The 18,325-nt window shown below is 37.0% G+C and overlaps 1 protein-coding gene across 1 annotated transcript; it reads right to left on the minus strand.

The window, feature by feature from the left end:
- Positions 1 to 854: 854 nt before the first annotated feature.
- hs3st3b1a (heparan sulfate (glucosamine) 3-O-sulfotransferase 3B1a) lies at positions 855 to 18,104 on the minus strand. Its single transcript, XM_079852030.1, has 2 exons — positions 17,373 to 18,104; positions 855 to 2,925 (listed from the first exon to the last, which is right to left on the minus strand). Exons 1-2 carry the CDS (start codon positions 17,846 to 17,848, stop codon positions 2,307 to 2,309), a joined length of 1,095 nt encoding a protein of 364 aa, XP_079708156.1. The 5' UTR covers positions 17,849 to 18,104; the 3' UTR covers positions 855 to 2,306.
- Positions 18,105 to 18,325: the final 221 nt, after the last annotated feature.

The raw sequence follows: 18,325 nt of genomic DNA on the forward strand, positions 1-18,325 counted from the left end.
GGGAACACATCACATCACAATTTACACTGGAAAATGCCTGTCCTCTTTAGTCCCAGCATTTCCATGTGATCAACAAGCAGCGAGTTATTACCTCCATCTATTATCAGGCAATCTTTAACGGCTTACAAATGGCCCTCGTCTGGCTGTTAGCAGGACATGGAAGCAGCCCCTGGCAATAGCGGGATACCAGGCAAAGCTCGCGAAGAAGCACCCTCTCAGCAATTACACAGGGAGAAGGTCGAAACCAACTGTAAATGCTTTTTCCCAGCTGGGGGATTGCTGTTTGCACAGAGACCCGCAGGCTGATATGTGCTAAGCTGCTGTTGTTTGACAGCTGAGAAAAACAGAGCAGAAATCTGACACGAGTGAGACGTAAAAAATCATTTGGAAATTTGATGTAACAGGGTGTGGAGTATTTCTAATTCTGGGACATGTGTTTTCTGAGATGTCTGCCTGATCATACTTATTCAAAATGATCAGGTATAGCCTATGTTTTTATGCTTGGATATACACTACCAGATTTTTATGTTTTTTTAAGAAGACTCTCATGCTCTCCAAAGCTAAATTTATTTGATCAAAAATATAGTAAAAACAGTATTGTGATTTTTAAAAAAAATATTTTCTATTTTAATATATTGTTAAATGTAATTTATTCCTGTGATCAAAGCTGAATTCTCAGCATCATTACTCCAGTCTTCAGTGTCACATGATCCTTCAGAAATCATTCTAATATGATGATTTGCTGCTCAAGAAACATTTCTGATTATTATCAATGTTGAAAACAGCTGTGCTGCTTTTTGTGGAAACCGTGAAAAATTATATTTGCATCAATAAACACAATAAGACATGCAACGCTCTGGGAAAAATAGATTTATTTCATCACAGCACAGAAATACGCAAAGTCTCGTACCCCTGTATGAAGTTGGAAAGAAACAATCGAACACTCATTTTTCAACTAAATTTCATCAGAAACAACATAATTTGAAAATACATAATAAGGGTTGAATAAAACTCAACCATTGATGTATGAAAAATAATTATGACCGGGGAAATTTCACTTTCCCGTTTTAATCAAACTTCTCCCTTTCATATTCATACTTACGACATTTATGACGTTTCATAAAAAAACGTACAGTAACATGACGTCATAACATGACATTTCTGTCTGACTGCATTGCATTTCTCTTGTTGAAAATGATCAATACAGGCTTTTTGTAACAAAGTATCAAACATGGTTGTAATACAGTTAAATATCTGTCTTCAAGGACTTCCTGTGTTTGTAGAAAATTACATTTTCTTAAATTATGTTAAACAGCTGGTGTCCTAAACATCAGTGCCAAACCATTTTTCTGACATAATTGACATGTCGTATAGTTTTATGCGTATTGATCCACACGATGTGGCTTTGGAACAGCTGAGACTCAATATCGACCCTTTAACCCCTTTAAAATGAAGGATGACATGCTGGAAAAAACATTAGAACATTATGTTTGCCAAAATATGACTCATCATATACCCGTAATTAGTTTCAATGTGCTATTTTCCTTTTAACTCTTTCCCCACCATTCCAGCTATCCATGTTTTCACTACTATAGGGGGCGCTATTACGAATTTCTTCATTTTCTTCTGAAATAGTACAGAATCTCCAGATCCAAAACACAGGAAGAAGAAGAAGAAGCAGAAACAAGTGATAGAAGATTGCTTACGCACATGTTAAATAACTGGATCATCAAACATTAAACAGCAAATAAATAAAAATTGCCTAACGTTACCAAATGAAATGTCAAACCCATGAAGAGGTATAGGACTGTGAAGCTTTGGGGGTGTTGATGAACTCAATCTACTCCATCTATGTTTTGATCATCATTTTAAATCTGATCCGAATGAAATTCTCAGCTTTTTGTTCAAAAGCTGTTTTTTTTTTAAATGAAACTTCAATTGTTGATAAAAACAATGCATGAAGCTTGAATAAAAGATTGTGTTTTTTTTTTTTTTTCAAAGCAGAGGGTCTGTTCTTTCTTTTGATATATTGATAAAAAAAAATAAAAAAAATTTAAATCAAAAATGCGGTCACTGGCGGGGAAAGAGTTAAATTCCTACATCAAACAATCCTTCCCATTCGAAAAGACAAAATATCAAGCTTACAGATTTGACTGGAATGTAAAAGGTAGAAACTTGCAGTATGTACAACAACAGATAGGCAGCCAAGTGAGTATATTATTTTCAATAAATTATTATAAAATAGATCTGTACTTTTTTTACAATTCATTATTTTCCAAAAATGTGTTCTTAAAGGAAAAAAAAAATCAGTCCCAGCCAAAGTCATGACCGGTCATGTGGTAGAACTTTCTGTTAAATGGCTTGTAGAAGTCTCGCAGTCTTTGAATCACATCTGGATGGATGTTTGGGTGCGTGCGGCCTTTAGTTTTGCCGAGGCAGTGCGGTTTGCTGTTGCTCTCGGGTCTTTTGAGGCACGGGAAGCCCTTGGCGGGGTTAAAGTGAAAGTGTTTGTGCGTGACCTCCCTCCTCAGGCCCAAGAAGTGCTGCACGCGGGCCATCTCCCCGGCCGGGTCGCTGATAAGACGCTCCCCGCTCACAAACAACAACTGGCTCATGGGGAAAAACTGCAGCCACTGCTCCAGATGCCTGGCGTACATGCCGATCTGCACCGCGCTCCACGAGGTGTCTATTACATTGCCTGTGATGTTTCTAAAAGTCAAGCTCTCGAAAGACGGGATGTCAGGTTTCTTTGAGCGGGTCTGCGTGTAGTCCGAGATCGCCCGGGTTACTGGGTCTCTGACCACAACTATCAGCTTAGTGTCCTTAGACATGGCGTGGATCCGGCCTGGAACCTCCTTGGTTACAAAGTAGCTCGGTGTCTTCTCCATAGTCAGCTGACCCTCCAGAGTTTTGGGCATTAGTTCCCTAGGAGCAGAAAGGCATGGGGTGAGTATCAAAGAAGGATTCATACTGACAGACACGACCGATATGAAAAACAGCAGGACTGTCATGGCACAGACAAACATCTCTGTCTATTGTACGGCTAAAGACACAAAGCTCAAAGAAGACAGTCTCAGCATCAGAAGAGACACCCATGGATAGTTCATGGATGCGTACACGACAGCGTTTTCAACTAAAAACAGAACTTTTTATGCGTCTTGCCCGTCCATTTACACGACAACAGTGTGTACCGTTATAGTCTCTTTGCAAACTACAAAAACGCAAATTTGTGAAAACGGTAACATCATGAGTATTGCGCGTTCAGTCTATAGGCGTGTAGTGTTTCTTTACAGAGTAACATCGCCAACTACTGGCCTGGTATGAATAATACAGCGTTTATTGTCGTTTTCGCTGACTCTGTTAGAACGGGGATCGTATCGACAACGTTGTCGTCCGTACGCAAAACTTTTCAAAAATGTTTCCATTTCAGTACATTGTTGTCGTGTAAATGTACCCTTACAAGGTATACATGTTATCAACAGGAATTAAACCCATTTGATGATATTAAACACAATCTATAATCTATCATTTGAGCTACTGTAACAAGAGTGTTTGGAATACAGGCTCCAATGTGCTTTTTGGGGAAGAAAAGAATTTGGCCATTTGTGCCACCAAATCTTAAGTTTGTACACTTACTTTAGAAACAAACGAATGCAATATCATGCAATATAGTACACCTGTTTATCCCTAAAATAAATATGTATTATATGTGCTTAATGTGATTTTTTTTTTTTTTTAACAGGGTGCTTTGGAATAATATTTATTGTGAAAAGCAATTTATAGTGAATCTAATTTGAAATAATAAAATAACAGTTGTTAAAAATGTAATATTTTTTTAAATATTTGTTTAATTTTGCAAACATCTTGACTTTATAATATACACTTTTTTATCACATATTATAAATGGGTACATGAAAAAATGTAGGTACATTTTAGAAAGGCAATACTACAAGCTCCAAACTGACTGACTCGCTTTTTGTTTTGTTTTTAACTGTAAATTATGCATAATTAAAAGTATCTAACCCCAAACCCTATAACCGTAGCCCTACAGTACATGTAGTTAATTAATAATACTCAATATTTTTTTGTGTCATTACATTGTTACAAAATTACATCACCTTAAAAAATAAAGTGTAACCATATTAACAGGGTGCTTTGAAAAAATATTTATTGTGAAAAGCGATTTACAGATAAAACTAAATTTAATTAGAAAAAAAAAAAAAAAAAAAAAAAAAAAAAAAAAATATATATATATATATATATATATATATATATATATTTTTTTTTTTTTTTTTTTTTTGTTATTATTGTAATCATTTGCATTGGTTACAGTACAGTAACAATATAAAAGCCAGTTATTTAATTTTGCAAACATCTTGTCTTTATAATTAATATCACAGCTGTTGGGCTAATATATAGAAAGTCACATTTTCAGATTGACAACCAACCATGAGTTAATCTGTGCTTGAGTAGTGACTGGATCAGTCTGCATTATGAAGTTTTATTGAGCACACAGAAGAAAAGACAACCATCTCCTTATACTCCACTTAATCCCTTTTACAGTCTTAAAATAATCCTCCTCTGTGACATCACAACTCTCAATACAGATCACTAAATAAATCACACAAAGGCTCGGAAATGTGCGTAAATGATGCAGCCTACTCCCTTTTCCCCTATGTTTTATTTCACACTAGGTTTTCGCTTGTGGATGTAGATTTAATTTCACTCCCATGATACCTGAATCAGCAGTATCAGGCCAGCAGATGTAATTGGCAAATTAGTAGCTAGCAAGGGGAGAATGCGGCTGAACTAGGTCAAATGAGGTTTATGCAAGACCAGACATACGCATGATAATAAACAAACTCAGGTTAAAGCAGGGTCATGAAAGGTTGACCGAGGACAAGATATCAGCGCTATCACATGATTACCACAAGGTGTTTTTTGTTTTGTTTTTTTAAATGGGTAATATCATGAGGAATCAATTTCCCCTTGATTTGTTTCACTGTAAAAAAAATGTTGGTTTAACTTAAAAAGGTAAGAACCTGGTTGCCTTGAAATTTTTATTTATTAAAACATTTTTTTTTAGTTAATACAATGAAGGAGATTGATTTAATCAACAGAAACTCAAAATATTATGTTATCTGAAAAACATAAATTAATAAAGTTGATTTGACAAAAAAAAAGTGTTGTGATAACAAATCATGAAAATATGTTGTACAGTTTTGAGATAAAGAGTTGAAAACTATGTAAACATTGTAACTAGCAGACTTCAAAATAACTTTTTCAAAAAAAACAATTTTTTTTTTCCTTTTATTCAGCAAGGATAGTAAAGACATTTATGTTACAGATTTCGATTTAAATTCAATTCAAATAAATGCAGATATTTCAAACTTTCTATTCATCAAAGAATCCTGAAAAAAATGATTACAGTTTGCACTACTGTTTTCAACATTGATAATAATAATAAGCGTTTATTGAGCATCAAATCATCATATTAGAATGATTTCTGAAGGATCATGTGACACTGAAGACTGGAGTAATGATGCTGAAAATTCAGCTTTGCCATCACAGGAATAAATTACTATATATATATATATAAAAAAAAAAATTAGCAAAGTTAAGACAAAAAATGAATAAATTAATGTAACATATAACCTCTGTAATCTCTCTCAAATGCAATGAGGGTGTTTTAAAGTCTTAAAGGCAGAGCAGCAAAAAAAGTCCATCTATGGATAACAAAATGGGTAGATGTTCATAAAATATAATATGACCCTTGTAATATAATCAATATTTATTTTTATACAGTTTGGACAAGCCTATCAACTATTCCGTTTTATCAACAGTCGTTTTATCCAAAGCCATTTATAGTTTGCCAGTGACAAGAGTTTTGACAGTGACAGATGTTTGAAAACAGAATTAGCCGTGGAGCTGAAAGTAGGGAAAGAAATGTTGCTGTAACGATTATGCCTGTTAATGAGGTATTTATATGTAGACGCATTACTAGGCAAAGACTGTTGTCTTAACCTCTCCTTCAAGACAAAGTTCAAAAGATAATATCTAAGCAATTACTGGCATGAAGTGTGGAGGTGTGGAAAGGGTTTATACTGTAAGAGGAGAAGAAAGACGCATTGGTTCCTCAGTGCTTTGAGGAGTCGGGGGATGAAGGGCTAATCCTGTCTGGGGGATTGTAGTGGGCCGAGCTCATTAAACCCCCGCCCCCCCCCCAAAAAATGCAATGCATCTTATGTAATCTTAGAAACCATCATTAATAAGGGATGTGAAAAAAACAAACCTAATGAGACATAGCCACATATTGGGGGTGGGGGGGGGGGGGGGGGGATGGCTCTGTATCTCTGCAATTACGTTCACAGTCCCTTAGATACACAAGCAGAGTCTTTTGCAGTGGCCCACAGGGATACAAACCACAACTGATCAAACTTTCCACCTGGTCCCCAAGCAAACAAGACTCGAATCAGAGCCGCATGCATTATTCATAAAAGCAGACAGACACAAACGTGGAATCCAGAAACTTAAGTGCTTTTGCAATTTGTTTTTCTTAACAGATTGCGCAGCCCAGAAGCATTGGCTTTCCAAACATCTTAATCCAGCATGCTGTTTTACAGACAAAACTCATTATTAGACATAAGGATAAAGTTAAGTTTCACTTTATTTTGATGGTCCCTTTAACACATTCTGTTGACTATAAGTAATGTTGCACCTAACTATCTAACTCTCATTAGAGTATTAGTAGACTGTTAGTAGACTAGTAGGGTTCTGGTTAGAATAAGTTGAGATGTAGTTGCAAAGTTACTTTTAGTCAGTAGAGTGTATGTTGAGGACCATCACAATAAAGCAGATATTAAACAGAGAGTCTACTAATACTCTAATGAGAATTAGTTGACATATGGGCCCTATTTTAACGATCTGAAACGCAAGTATCAAGCGCGAAACGCAAGTAACTTTGTGGGCGGGTCTTGGGCGCTGTTGCTATTATACCGGCGGGATAAATGACTCTTGCGCCCGACGCAAATCTAAAATGGGTTGGTCTGAAGTAGCTTCATTATTCATAGGTGTGGTTTGGCCGTAACGTGAAATAAACCAATTAGAGCGACATCTCACATTCCCTTTAAGAGCAGGCGCGCTTGTTTCAAAGCGGATTGCTGTTATAACGGCGAATTTGCCAGGCGCACACGAGGAGCGGTTCACAGCTGAGGAGACCGGCGTTCTCGTCAGGGCCGTAAAACACAGAGAAGTGACGTTGGGGATGGAGAAACACATCCAAATTAACTTCGGTTAAACAGGCGTATGATAATTTGGGTAAATGTGTAAGCTAGATGTATGCTTTTATAACTATCTATCTATCTATCTATCTATCTATCTATCTATCTATCTATCTATCTATCTATCTATCTATCTATCTATCTATCTATCTATCGTAATAATGTATGATTTGCAAAAATGAGAACTGCTGCTTCTGTGTATGAGAGAATCGAAGTGTATGTGCGTTGTGCACTCGCTACATTGATTATGGCCAAGCATGCGCCCTTAAAATAGCATTTAATAACATGCGCAACGCGCCACTGACTTTAAACTAGTTTTTTCGGTCAGTGGCGGAATTGTTTTCTAAACCTGCAAAATAGCACCAGGGAACGTTTGCGCCGGAACAAGCCTCCTCTTTGCGCTGAACCGCCCCCGGGAGCGCAAGTGTATTTCTTAGTTAACCGACGTGCGTCTGTGGAGGGAAAAGTCCGCTGTGCGCGGGTGCAAAATAGGAATGATACATGCGTCGCTGTGCAAAGTCAATTGCGCTGGGTGCAAGACAGGGCCCGTAGTTGCAAAGTTACTAGAATGTCTGTTGGTGGACCATCACAATAAAGAGTTAGCAGATATTAAGCAGAGAGTCTATTAATACTCTAATGAGAAGTTGACATGTAGTTGCAAAATTACTTAGTCAGTAGAATGTCTGTTGGGGAGCATCGCAATAAAGAGTTACCTAAAGTTTGCTTCGGTTCAACAAGCAAAAATATGCATGATTAGTAAAAAAGAAAAGGAATAAATGGGTGCAGAGTGCAGCTAGATTTTACATTATGTATGTTGTGCTAGCCTTGTGAAAAAGAAGGTGTGTTAATCAATCATTTTTGAACAAATCTCTTGGATGACTGATTCAATGACAAATACATCTTTTTAACAGTCACTTGTCGCCACCTACTGCTGTAAAGATGTAATCCATGTAATTGTTATTTAAAGCGCCATGTTACTTTCTAAAAATGATTTGCTCTATTTTGGGCATCAGTGTTTTTATCCGAACTATAAACTTTTATCCCAGTATTTCTGTGACAATATGAATATTTGTAACACAGAAATAACGATATTGTGTGGTTAAAAAGACTGTTTGTAAAACAGTTTCTAAGTGTTCATGACAACTGCTCTCTCTGGATCAGATTTGAATGTTTCAGTGTGATTTTGTCAAAGGTCTAAATGGACACAGGCGAATCGTTGCATTTAGGAATGAGATCGCGTGGGTGTTTGAATCGAGATCACGATCTTTTGTTGATTTATTGTGCAGCTCTAATTAGTATAAAGTAAAAGTACAGTAAGTATAAAGTATACTAATATCAATATACTAGTATAGCATACTTTTTCTTAGGACTAAATTGGCCCACTATTTATTTTATAAAAGTATACTTTTAAGTGTACTTCAAGTGTAACAATTTGAGTACACAACAGTTTGCATACGTTTTTCTTCAGTATTGCAACTATTCTACAAGTGAATTCATAAATATACTTTTAGTTTACTAGTTAAATACTTCTAGTCCACTTTTTAGTTTATGAATGTACACATAATGTACACTCTCAGTAAACTACTGGTTTACAAGTGCTGGTTATTTTTAATGAATACTTGTGAAAAAAAGTAATAGCACATCTCTCCTCAACAAACCACAAGATTTGGGCTACCATTCACATCCTCAGCACAGAGAGGTTTTGAAAAACTCATAACACTAAGCAAAAGTAATAATGTTTGCTTAAAGCTACAATATGTAATTTTTGGCCGCTAGGGGTCGCTAACCTCTTACAATAACAAAGGTGTAGGTTGATGACGCAGTGATAAGCAGAATCATGGGACTTTCTGTCATGCTGATGGATCAAATAATGTTTATGGATGAGTGAAAACATTCATGTTTTTTGACATGACTGTGGTATGAAGCAGATCACGATTGCTAATAAGAAAGATATCAGCGCCACACCCAAGTCCCGCAGATATAAAGGAATAAGGACATTTCATTCTACCGAACTACCCGCAAGTGCTGAATTACTTCTCACACAGGCCAGTTTTTTTGACGATTTAAACTTGTCAGGTAAAGCAGAGCTGTTTCATTTGGTCTACAGTACACTATCATACTGCATTTGAGTGTGTTGAAAGTTATAATGTTATTCTATGTGCGAGTTTGTTTGCTATATAAGACTAGTAAGCAGTAAGCTAGATCAACATTAGAATAACATACTGATCATATTCTAACATTTCATCATGTTGAGCTATATAACATTGATTTGTTTTATGTACTGTAGATTTGCTCACCTGTCTAATAAAGCACATGCAAGAGTGGCGGAAAGTCCAAGTTAGTCTCGGACGTTTAGCTCTCGGCATCTCGAAAATGCCACGCTGATATTGATCCTCGTTTTATTTCTCCTTTTGTCCCAAAATCTGCTTGCCATGATCCATAATGTTTGAACGGAAGAACAACAGAGTGCTGCTAGACGTTAAGCACTATGCAGTTGTCCACGTCTGTCGCCATGATTACTATGGCAGTACGAGCGGAAACCAGGGATAACGTGGATATTATGTCATTGACAGGAGACAAGTGAACAGGGACGGACACTTTTTAAAATTGTGAATTTACAAATTCTTGGAAACATTTAGGATAATGGAAGTACACAACTGAAAGAAATATATAACACTGTGCAAGTGGTTTTGGGGCATTTTGATAGAAAATTCTTACATATTGTACCTTTAAGCAAGCTCTACTAATAAATGAGTAAATGATTTAGCAAGCCAACCCTGAAGCCAGGAACTGTCAAGAGAAAAACCAGACTTCTGCTCACAGGCCGGCATAATAAAGTCTTTACTAGGCCACAGTTCAAGATTAAACTGCACTCTTGGACGGGCAGAGAAATAAAGCTCTGCAGCACCACAGGGTTAAATTAGAGAGCCTGTTGTGTTAATTGGCGGTTATTAACTTGTTTTGTCTAGAGGGAAGTGAGTTGTGTCTTCTCTGGAGTATGTTTTTGAAGAGCTCTCTGTAAACCTATGTTTACATTATCTGTTATCAGGTAGCGCGTTCAAAGGCTGGTGTTTATGCCTTTTAAAGCCTCTGCTGTTTGAAGTTCCCTCAGGATAGTTTGAGATGCTGAGAAGATGGTCATCATAGAAGAGCACTTTGCAGCAGGGAACTGCACTGTTTAATGAGTTGCTTTCTGCTTATGCAACTGTTCAGTGGAATTTCTTATAGTTTTATATCACAGCCTTGATAGCACATGTTTATGTTAGATTATTATGTTTATGATGAAGTCTGTATGTAAATCAACTTCTTTTAAGATCTTTTAAAATATGACACTTAAAATAGAATGTGATTCTTTCAAGATGATTCATTCTTTGAGCTTCATATAAGAGCTTGCTAGTATATAAGAATATACACTACCATTCAAAAGTTTGGAGTTAGTATTTATTATTATAAGGATGTTTGAAATTGAGCAGAAGTGACTTTAAAGTTTAGAGTGTTATAAAAGATTTATATTTCAAATAAATCCTGTTCTTTTAAACTTTATAATAATTAAAAGAATCCTCAAATTGATCAAGGTTTCCACAAAAATATTGAGCAGTTTTCAACGTTTTCAACATAAGTACAGTCAACTTGGATGTCTAAGTCATTTTAACTAAAATTACATTAAACTGACTTTAAAAAATGAGTGGAATCTTGTATAACTTTTTTTTTTAAATTGAAAACTGGTGAACTTATTTTGAGGAGTTAAAGCAGTGAAATACATATATGTTGTCATACTTTATTGACCATATCATATTTTACAGAGTATTATAATGATTGATGTATTAGAATGATCATGTGACACTGCACTGTAAAATCTAATTAGTTAGACCTACTAAAAAAAAGCATGCAAACCAATTGCCTTAAAAAAACAAGTAAAGTGAAATAGGAAGCTTAAATATATCCTACCCACCTGTTCTCAAGCAAAATGAGCACTTAACATAGGTCATTTTAAGAGAGCAGAGACTTAACCTGGGAAGGAATTCTTCTGGGAACATCACTTTGTCAAAAAAAAAAAAAAAAAGGGGGGGGGGGGGGATACGAGAGGTGGTGGTATGCAGCTACTTCAAATAATCTGACAGAGTTTCAGTGGGACACGTTCCAGACCCGCATCAAAGCTAAAGCTGGGGGACTGTGGGTCCTTTCATGACTAAAGTATGACGTCCATTTGTGCTCTCTCACAATCTCAGATTTTCAAGTATTTCTTTCTGTGGATAAAACAGTATTTCAGCATATATATTTGTATGCAGATAAAAGACAAAAATAGGGAAAATAAAATAATTTTACTTCTACTCTGGAAATCTGTGAGACTCATGAGTTTTGCATTCCCCCCCCAATTCCACGCGCAGTGACTGTTTACAACTCTAAATAGCATGAAATGTGCTGATGACGTGTGATGTCTGCGAGAGCAGGCACGGAGGTATATGTTGACAGGCAGTTAGGATATCATATGGACAAACATTTTTTGGCACTGAGACTTCCACAGATGATATATGTAAAAAAAAAAAAATGTAAACCACTTCTATGATTGATTGCTATCATAATGTGAAGAGAGTTTCGACCAGAATAACAAAAAATGTTTGTGAAAAAACGGACTCTACTTTTAACTGAGATGATGTCTTTCCTTTGTTTTTATGTAGTTGGGGAAGAAGATGTTGCAGGTATTAGGGTGAATGAATAACTTTTCACCATGATATCAAAATTTACAAAGCATTGTTAGCGTATTGCCTCTCACATCAGAATCTCCAGCTCAGAGCAGTGCGAGTAGAACCAGAGGGGTTACATTGGTGCCGTGACCCGGATGGGAGTGAGGTTTAGGGGGGTGAGTGTAACGGATGTCCTCTAGTAAGAGCTGTGCAGGTAAACCTGACTCCCCAGGCCTCAAGAGATGCACTAGCAACTGAGGTTTAGCGTCCTTGTTAGCGCACCCGCCTCCCATGCCGGAAACACTGGTTCCTGCTTGTCGCGGTGCGAGTACCGAAGGGGTTACACGTATCATTGTTTTTGTTTTTTTATTCATGTGCCCTTGTAATCTTTAATCAAAACATATTCCCCTCCTCTTGCAGCGACATCTCTTTTATTCTCTCACTTAATGGCGTGACGGCGGGACTACCTGTCACTCATATGAGATCGACCAATAGCAAACCACAACCATCCAGCCATCCCATCAATTCCTGATGGCCAAAAATCAAGAAAAGACTACTGCAACTTCCGTTTCATGTTGACTTGAATTCTGCATTCATTGGCTAAAGATGTGTATTTGTATATTAATTAGAGTATAAGCCTTAGCAACTTCAGACCCACTTATGAGGTTCCATTTCAGTTGTTTATTTAGGCAACATACAGGAAGGCAGCTCACTAGGCTTTTGAACAGAGCTCTACATTCCCTTAAAGTGCCAGTGAAGAGAAGAGCCAAGGGTTTATAAATTATTAAGCAACTGGCTTTTTCACACAGAAGAAATCCATCATTCTCTTCAATCCAGTCGTGCCTTACCATCCCACACAAAGGCTAGCAGCAATTTTATCAGTAAACACAACAGCAACATCTTTCAAGACTGAGGAAAAGTTACGTGCATGTTTTAAGAATACCCTCATTCTGCTCCTCTCAGGGCTTTTTTTTTTAGGGAGATCCTGCTGTGTTTCTCAAAAAGCACTTTCACCCTCTGAGCACATTTGCATACAAAGTGAAGAAAGAAACAACACAATTCACTCTAATTGCCTGCTCTTTCTCACTGGGGTTAATGCAGAACCTCAGGGGTTCAGCAGATCCTCTTTTGAAACATTCAGCATCTCACTCAATAGACTCACTTTCAATTTACTGCCAGCATCTGCCATCCACAAACAAGCCACTCCTTGTGACTCTATCATTGCTTTGGTGTCAAAAAGTAATATGATTGTGCCTGAGAACTTTTCACCATGTCCTTTTCTGAATCTGTACTCTCAAAGGGACAGTTGAGTACTGACACATGAAATAATCTGGACCAACATATTATTATTACCATTATAATACATTTCAGTTACGATGGTAATACCCTAATATTCTTTAAAGTACCAAAAACGATGCTATATTAATATGGTAATTTAGTCCCCATTGTAGCTACAGTAATATAGTACCATGCCATTAACCCTATAAAGTCTTCAGTATTATATTTGATACACAAATTTCTATGGCCTCTAAAGGATCAATATGATCAAAACTTTGCTGAAAAACCCTTTTGTACACATCTTCTATATGCCTTCGGTCATCTGAAAGATATTTTGACTTTTTTTAGCAAGTAAAAATGTCCACCTTCAGGTTGTGATATTATGCGCCTTTTTGTTGTGAAATCTTAATTGACTTTTATTAACATAGGAATAACTTTTATATTGTTAATAATATTTCAAGATGAATATTCACTGGACTGAAGCAAGTCATTTAAAAAAAAAAAAAAAAAGTTAAAATGTGAGTATCAAATATGATGCCTCATGTTTTTGAGGAACGTTTATTTGTTCATCGCTTAAATATCATTGTATTGCATTGCATTATATTTTTTGCCACCACAATTAAAACTACAGAGATTTGATCACAAAATTAAGTATTTATATTATCTTACTAAGAAATATTATTGGGAGATATAGAGTGGCAACTGATATGTATATGCATTTTATGTAAGCATCTGCTATTGTTATAAAGATCTCATTGATTTACATTTCAAGCTATCAGAATTTCACCTTACTTTTTGGCCATATAAATATCAGCATCTGCACCAAATTGCATATCTTTGCTCAGTTTCGTCCTCTGAATAAAACTGAGGTTTTTCCTTCTCGAGCATGAGCTCCATATTCTCACTATATCTCACTACACTGTAAAAAAAAAAAAGTTGCTGCCTTAAAATGTTTAAGTACAATCAACGTGGATGTTTAAGTAATTTCAACCTAAATTATATTGAACTTAAAAAATTAGTTGATTCTTGTATACCTTAAAAAAGTAGAAAATTGCTTAACTTATTTTGATGAGTTAAAGCAATATAAAACATATGTTGTCATAACTTATTGATCATATAATTGTTTTTGCAGTGTACAAGGCATGAAAGCCTGAAGTATCAAATATGATACTCAACAAAAACACACATGCAGACTTTTTTTTATTTATTTAATATATTTTGTCTAAAGTTTGTCTAAACTATATTTTCTGACTATTATTTTATGTCAGGCTTGACAGGGTTAATATTGTAAGGGTTTGCTGAGAAAGAAAATCAGATTAAAAGCCTGTTCACACCGGGACGAATTTCGGGCGCGATATTCGCCGGCGTTTTACACCTCGTGACTAAACAAAGGGCGCCAACTAATGTCAGGGAATGAATTTGCATGTTCACTCGGCTCATCGTCAGTGAATATCGCTTGGGTGTGAACACAAAAAACGCGTTGAAAAACGCTGGCTAAAAACGCGCGCCGATATTCGTCCCGGTGTGTATGGCCCTTAAGGGGTAAAATATTTCAAAATTAGGAACAAAATCATAAATATCCACAAATGCATGGCCTGTTTATTGAATTCATCAGCCCTTCTGTTTCTTCAAAAGCTTCGTATGAAACGTCCCGCTGCATTTACAGTTATAAAGCCCCGCTGTGCTCAGTCACCCTTCTGAACGCCTCCTGCAGGGAGCACATGGACGCCTCTTCTATGTTGGACTAACAGTGCAGCAGAGCTCAATACCTCCACTGGAGACTTGGCCACCTGGCTGCATGCTTCTCTCTCCATGCTTCTTCTTCACAATTAGTCTACTGGGCTCCCTGGATAAAGGGGCTCATCCTGCTCTTTGCCTGTTCCTTGTATTCCCACTGTGCGTCAATACTGAAGGAACTGGGTCTTCAGATTCCTCCACAGAAGGTCTGTAGCGGCGTGAACAATAAAAAGCTTTGGGGTGCATTTTCCTTTGCTAGGCTTCCAAGCATTTCATTTTGTCAGTTTAATTTTTGGCCGCTGTCAATCAGACGGTTTAAGGTGATTCTGGGCCAAAATAACTAGCAAAATGGACAAATTTATTGGTGATAGTCAAAATTCTGTATCACTATTAAAAATAATAGATGTTTGTTGGCATTGATGGTTCCATTAAGAACTTTTAACTTCCATGGAATCTTTCCATTACATAAAAGGTTCTTTATAGAGTAAAATTGTTCTTTAGATTATTCAAATGTTCTTCACACTAAGAAAAAAATGGTTCTTTAGGGAACCAAAAAAGGGTTCTTCTATGGCATCACCATGAAAACCCCGTTTTGAAACATTTATTTTTAAAGGGATAGTTCACCCAATATGAGTATCATTCTTATGAGCTTCATTCTTCTGTTATACACAGAAGAAAGAAAGAATGTTGGTTACCAGACAGTTGACGGTAGCCATTGACTTCCATAGGTTTTTTTTTCCCTACTATGGAAGTCAATGGCTACTGTCAACTGTCTGGTTGCCAACATTCTTTAAAATCTCTTCTTTTGTGTTCAACAGAAGAAAGAAACTCATACAGGTTTGGAACAACAAAACCTCGCTGGAGGGTGAGCAAGGGATGACAAGATTTTCATTTTGGGGTGAACTATCCCTTTAAGAGGGATAACTGGCCAAACCAACTCTCTCTAGGTGTCAATTTTATACTACAACTCAGAATGTCAAACTTAATGTAAAATCACACAAGGGGAAAACGGTTTCATCTGTTTTCACAATATGGCTGTCTGGTAAAAGAATAAAAATACTAGGAATCAAGGGTGAGGGTCAAACCTGCACGGATTGATAATGTTGTGCAAACGCACCTGACTATGAAGGGGTGTTACACAAGCACAGAGCATAATGTTTATTTAGTCTATGTTTGCCTTGAGTCATTCCAGCATTGTATCTAGTTCACCATTACAAAACTACACTGTGTTGGAAAGAATTCATTCCCACATGTCCAACATAGTGTGGGTGACTAAATATACATGTTCGCACTCAACAAGTTCATTTTTCTCTCTTTTGCTTTTCTTTAATGTAGCCTAAATCATGCCCATCGACATTAGTTCTGTTTGTAATATGCAAAATGTAATAACAACTGTCTAAATCCTTTATTCAAAACATGGTAAGATGCCTTCAACTACTATGTACTATGTAAAAAATATTAATAGTTAGGTACAGTGTGCTTATTGCATTGATGTTGTATTTCAAAACACTGTGCTGCTATTGAGATACGGGTAAGGTAAGGGACGGGTTTGGTGGTATGGGTAGGTTTAAGAGTGGGTTAAGGTGTAAGGGAAGGGTCAACAGAATATAAGTACTGTACACAATAGTGCATTGTATCAAATTATTCATTTGAATGTTAGTAGTACAGGGTGGTTAAGAACATAATAAACTGGGATCCAAAACATTAACATCAAAATAGTTGGTAACACTTTATTTTACAGTGTCCTTGTTGCACGTTACATGTAGTTACTGTAGTAATAACTACAAATTATGCATAATTATGCAACTAACCCTAAACCAAGCCTTAACTCTAACCCTATAGTAACTAACTAGTTAATTAATATTACTCATTACTTAAATGCATAATTACACTGTAACACAGACACCTTCATAAATAAATTGCAACCAAAAAGTTTCTGTTATAGCCAGCCAAAACACAAAAACAGCAAACTTTTACTTTTCTTTTTTTTAACGCAGCATTAGTTATTTAAACCCGAAACAATCATTAGGGAATTGTAAAATTGTAATTCCAGGCCTGGAAACCAGTAAAAATTGTAAAATATTATTTATTAGTAAAATTATATGTATCATTTTATAACTTGTAATCTAACTTTTTTGGTTACAGACTTGTTGGAAACGCTGTTGAAACGTACATATATATTTTGTTGGTTTCCTTTAATCGCAAGCCTTAAACAGTGGCGTCAGAGCTCCTGAAGTCTTCCATAGTTCCCACACTGTCTATACTAACATATTTTATGTGACACTACTCGGATGAATATGCGCCACATAATTCCCCGGTCTTAATCCGCTATTATTATCCTGAGCGATGTCAAAAACGTAAGTATAACAGCGTGTTGTGTGGATAAACGCACCTGTACCACTCGAGACCTTTCTCGTAGTTTCGATCAAAGAAGTGCGGCTCTGCTCCCACCGCGCGGACATCAGGATGAAGACGCAGGAACTCGAGCAGCGCGCGCGTCCCGCCCTTCTTCACCCCTATTATAATCGCTTGGGGCAACTTTTTGGTCTCGGACCCGTTCAGGGCACCTGTCACTCCCGAGTCCTCGTCATAACCAACATCGCCCTTATTTTCCTCCCAGCCATCTCCTCTGCTGTCAGCATCACTCTCGTTGTTCAATAGGTCCCTGGACTGACTTTTGAGGAACATCTCCGGGTCTTTTTTCTGGAGAGGTCTGAGTCTCCTTTCTTCCATCATGAAGGTCGGTGAGGTGGAGCAGTAGCCCACGCAGCAGTACATCATGTACACCCACAGTGACAGCATGATGCAGAACACGAAAAGTTTGTTTTTCACCGGCTGAGTAGAGTGACAGTGCAGACTATATTCCATAGGACTCTCCTGTGTGGAATGTCAATGTCCAATAGGGCATATTGGCAAAGTTACTTGTTCCTCCGCATAAGTCCCTGTAACATGCAGGCATCTCCGCGGGAGAGGGAAAATAAGAGCATGAGTCGTCGGAAGACGTTGAACTCATTTGGTCTGGACAGTGGAGATGTAGGAACGCACAGCTGTTACACTGGCACGAGCGCGTGTTGTTCGCGCGAATCACTCCATCGCCTCCCACTGGTTCATGTCATCTGAGTGAACTGAACTGCGGGCCATGCGCTGTATTTAAAGGAGAGGGGCGTGTGAATGACAGCGGGATTGACCAATCAGAGCACATGCCCAAGCCCTTAAGTCGTTTTTCTTTTATCTTTTAATTGATCGAGTAGTGTCTTTGTTTTGTCATCTTGAAGTAGATTCAGGCTGTTTTTGAAGAAAAAAAAAGTCATTGTATGAACATATTTTAAAAAGCTATTGAATATT

The sequence above is a fragment of the Squalius cephalus genome (genome assembly GCF_949319135.1).
Source record: "Squalius cephalus genome assembly, chromosome: 1".
NCBI lineage: Eukaryota > Metazoa > Chordata > Actinopteri > Cypriniformes > Leuciscidae > Squalius > Squalius cephalus.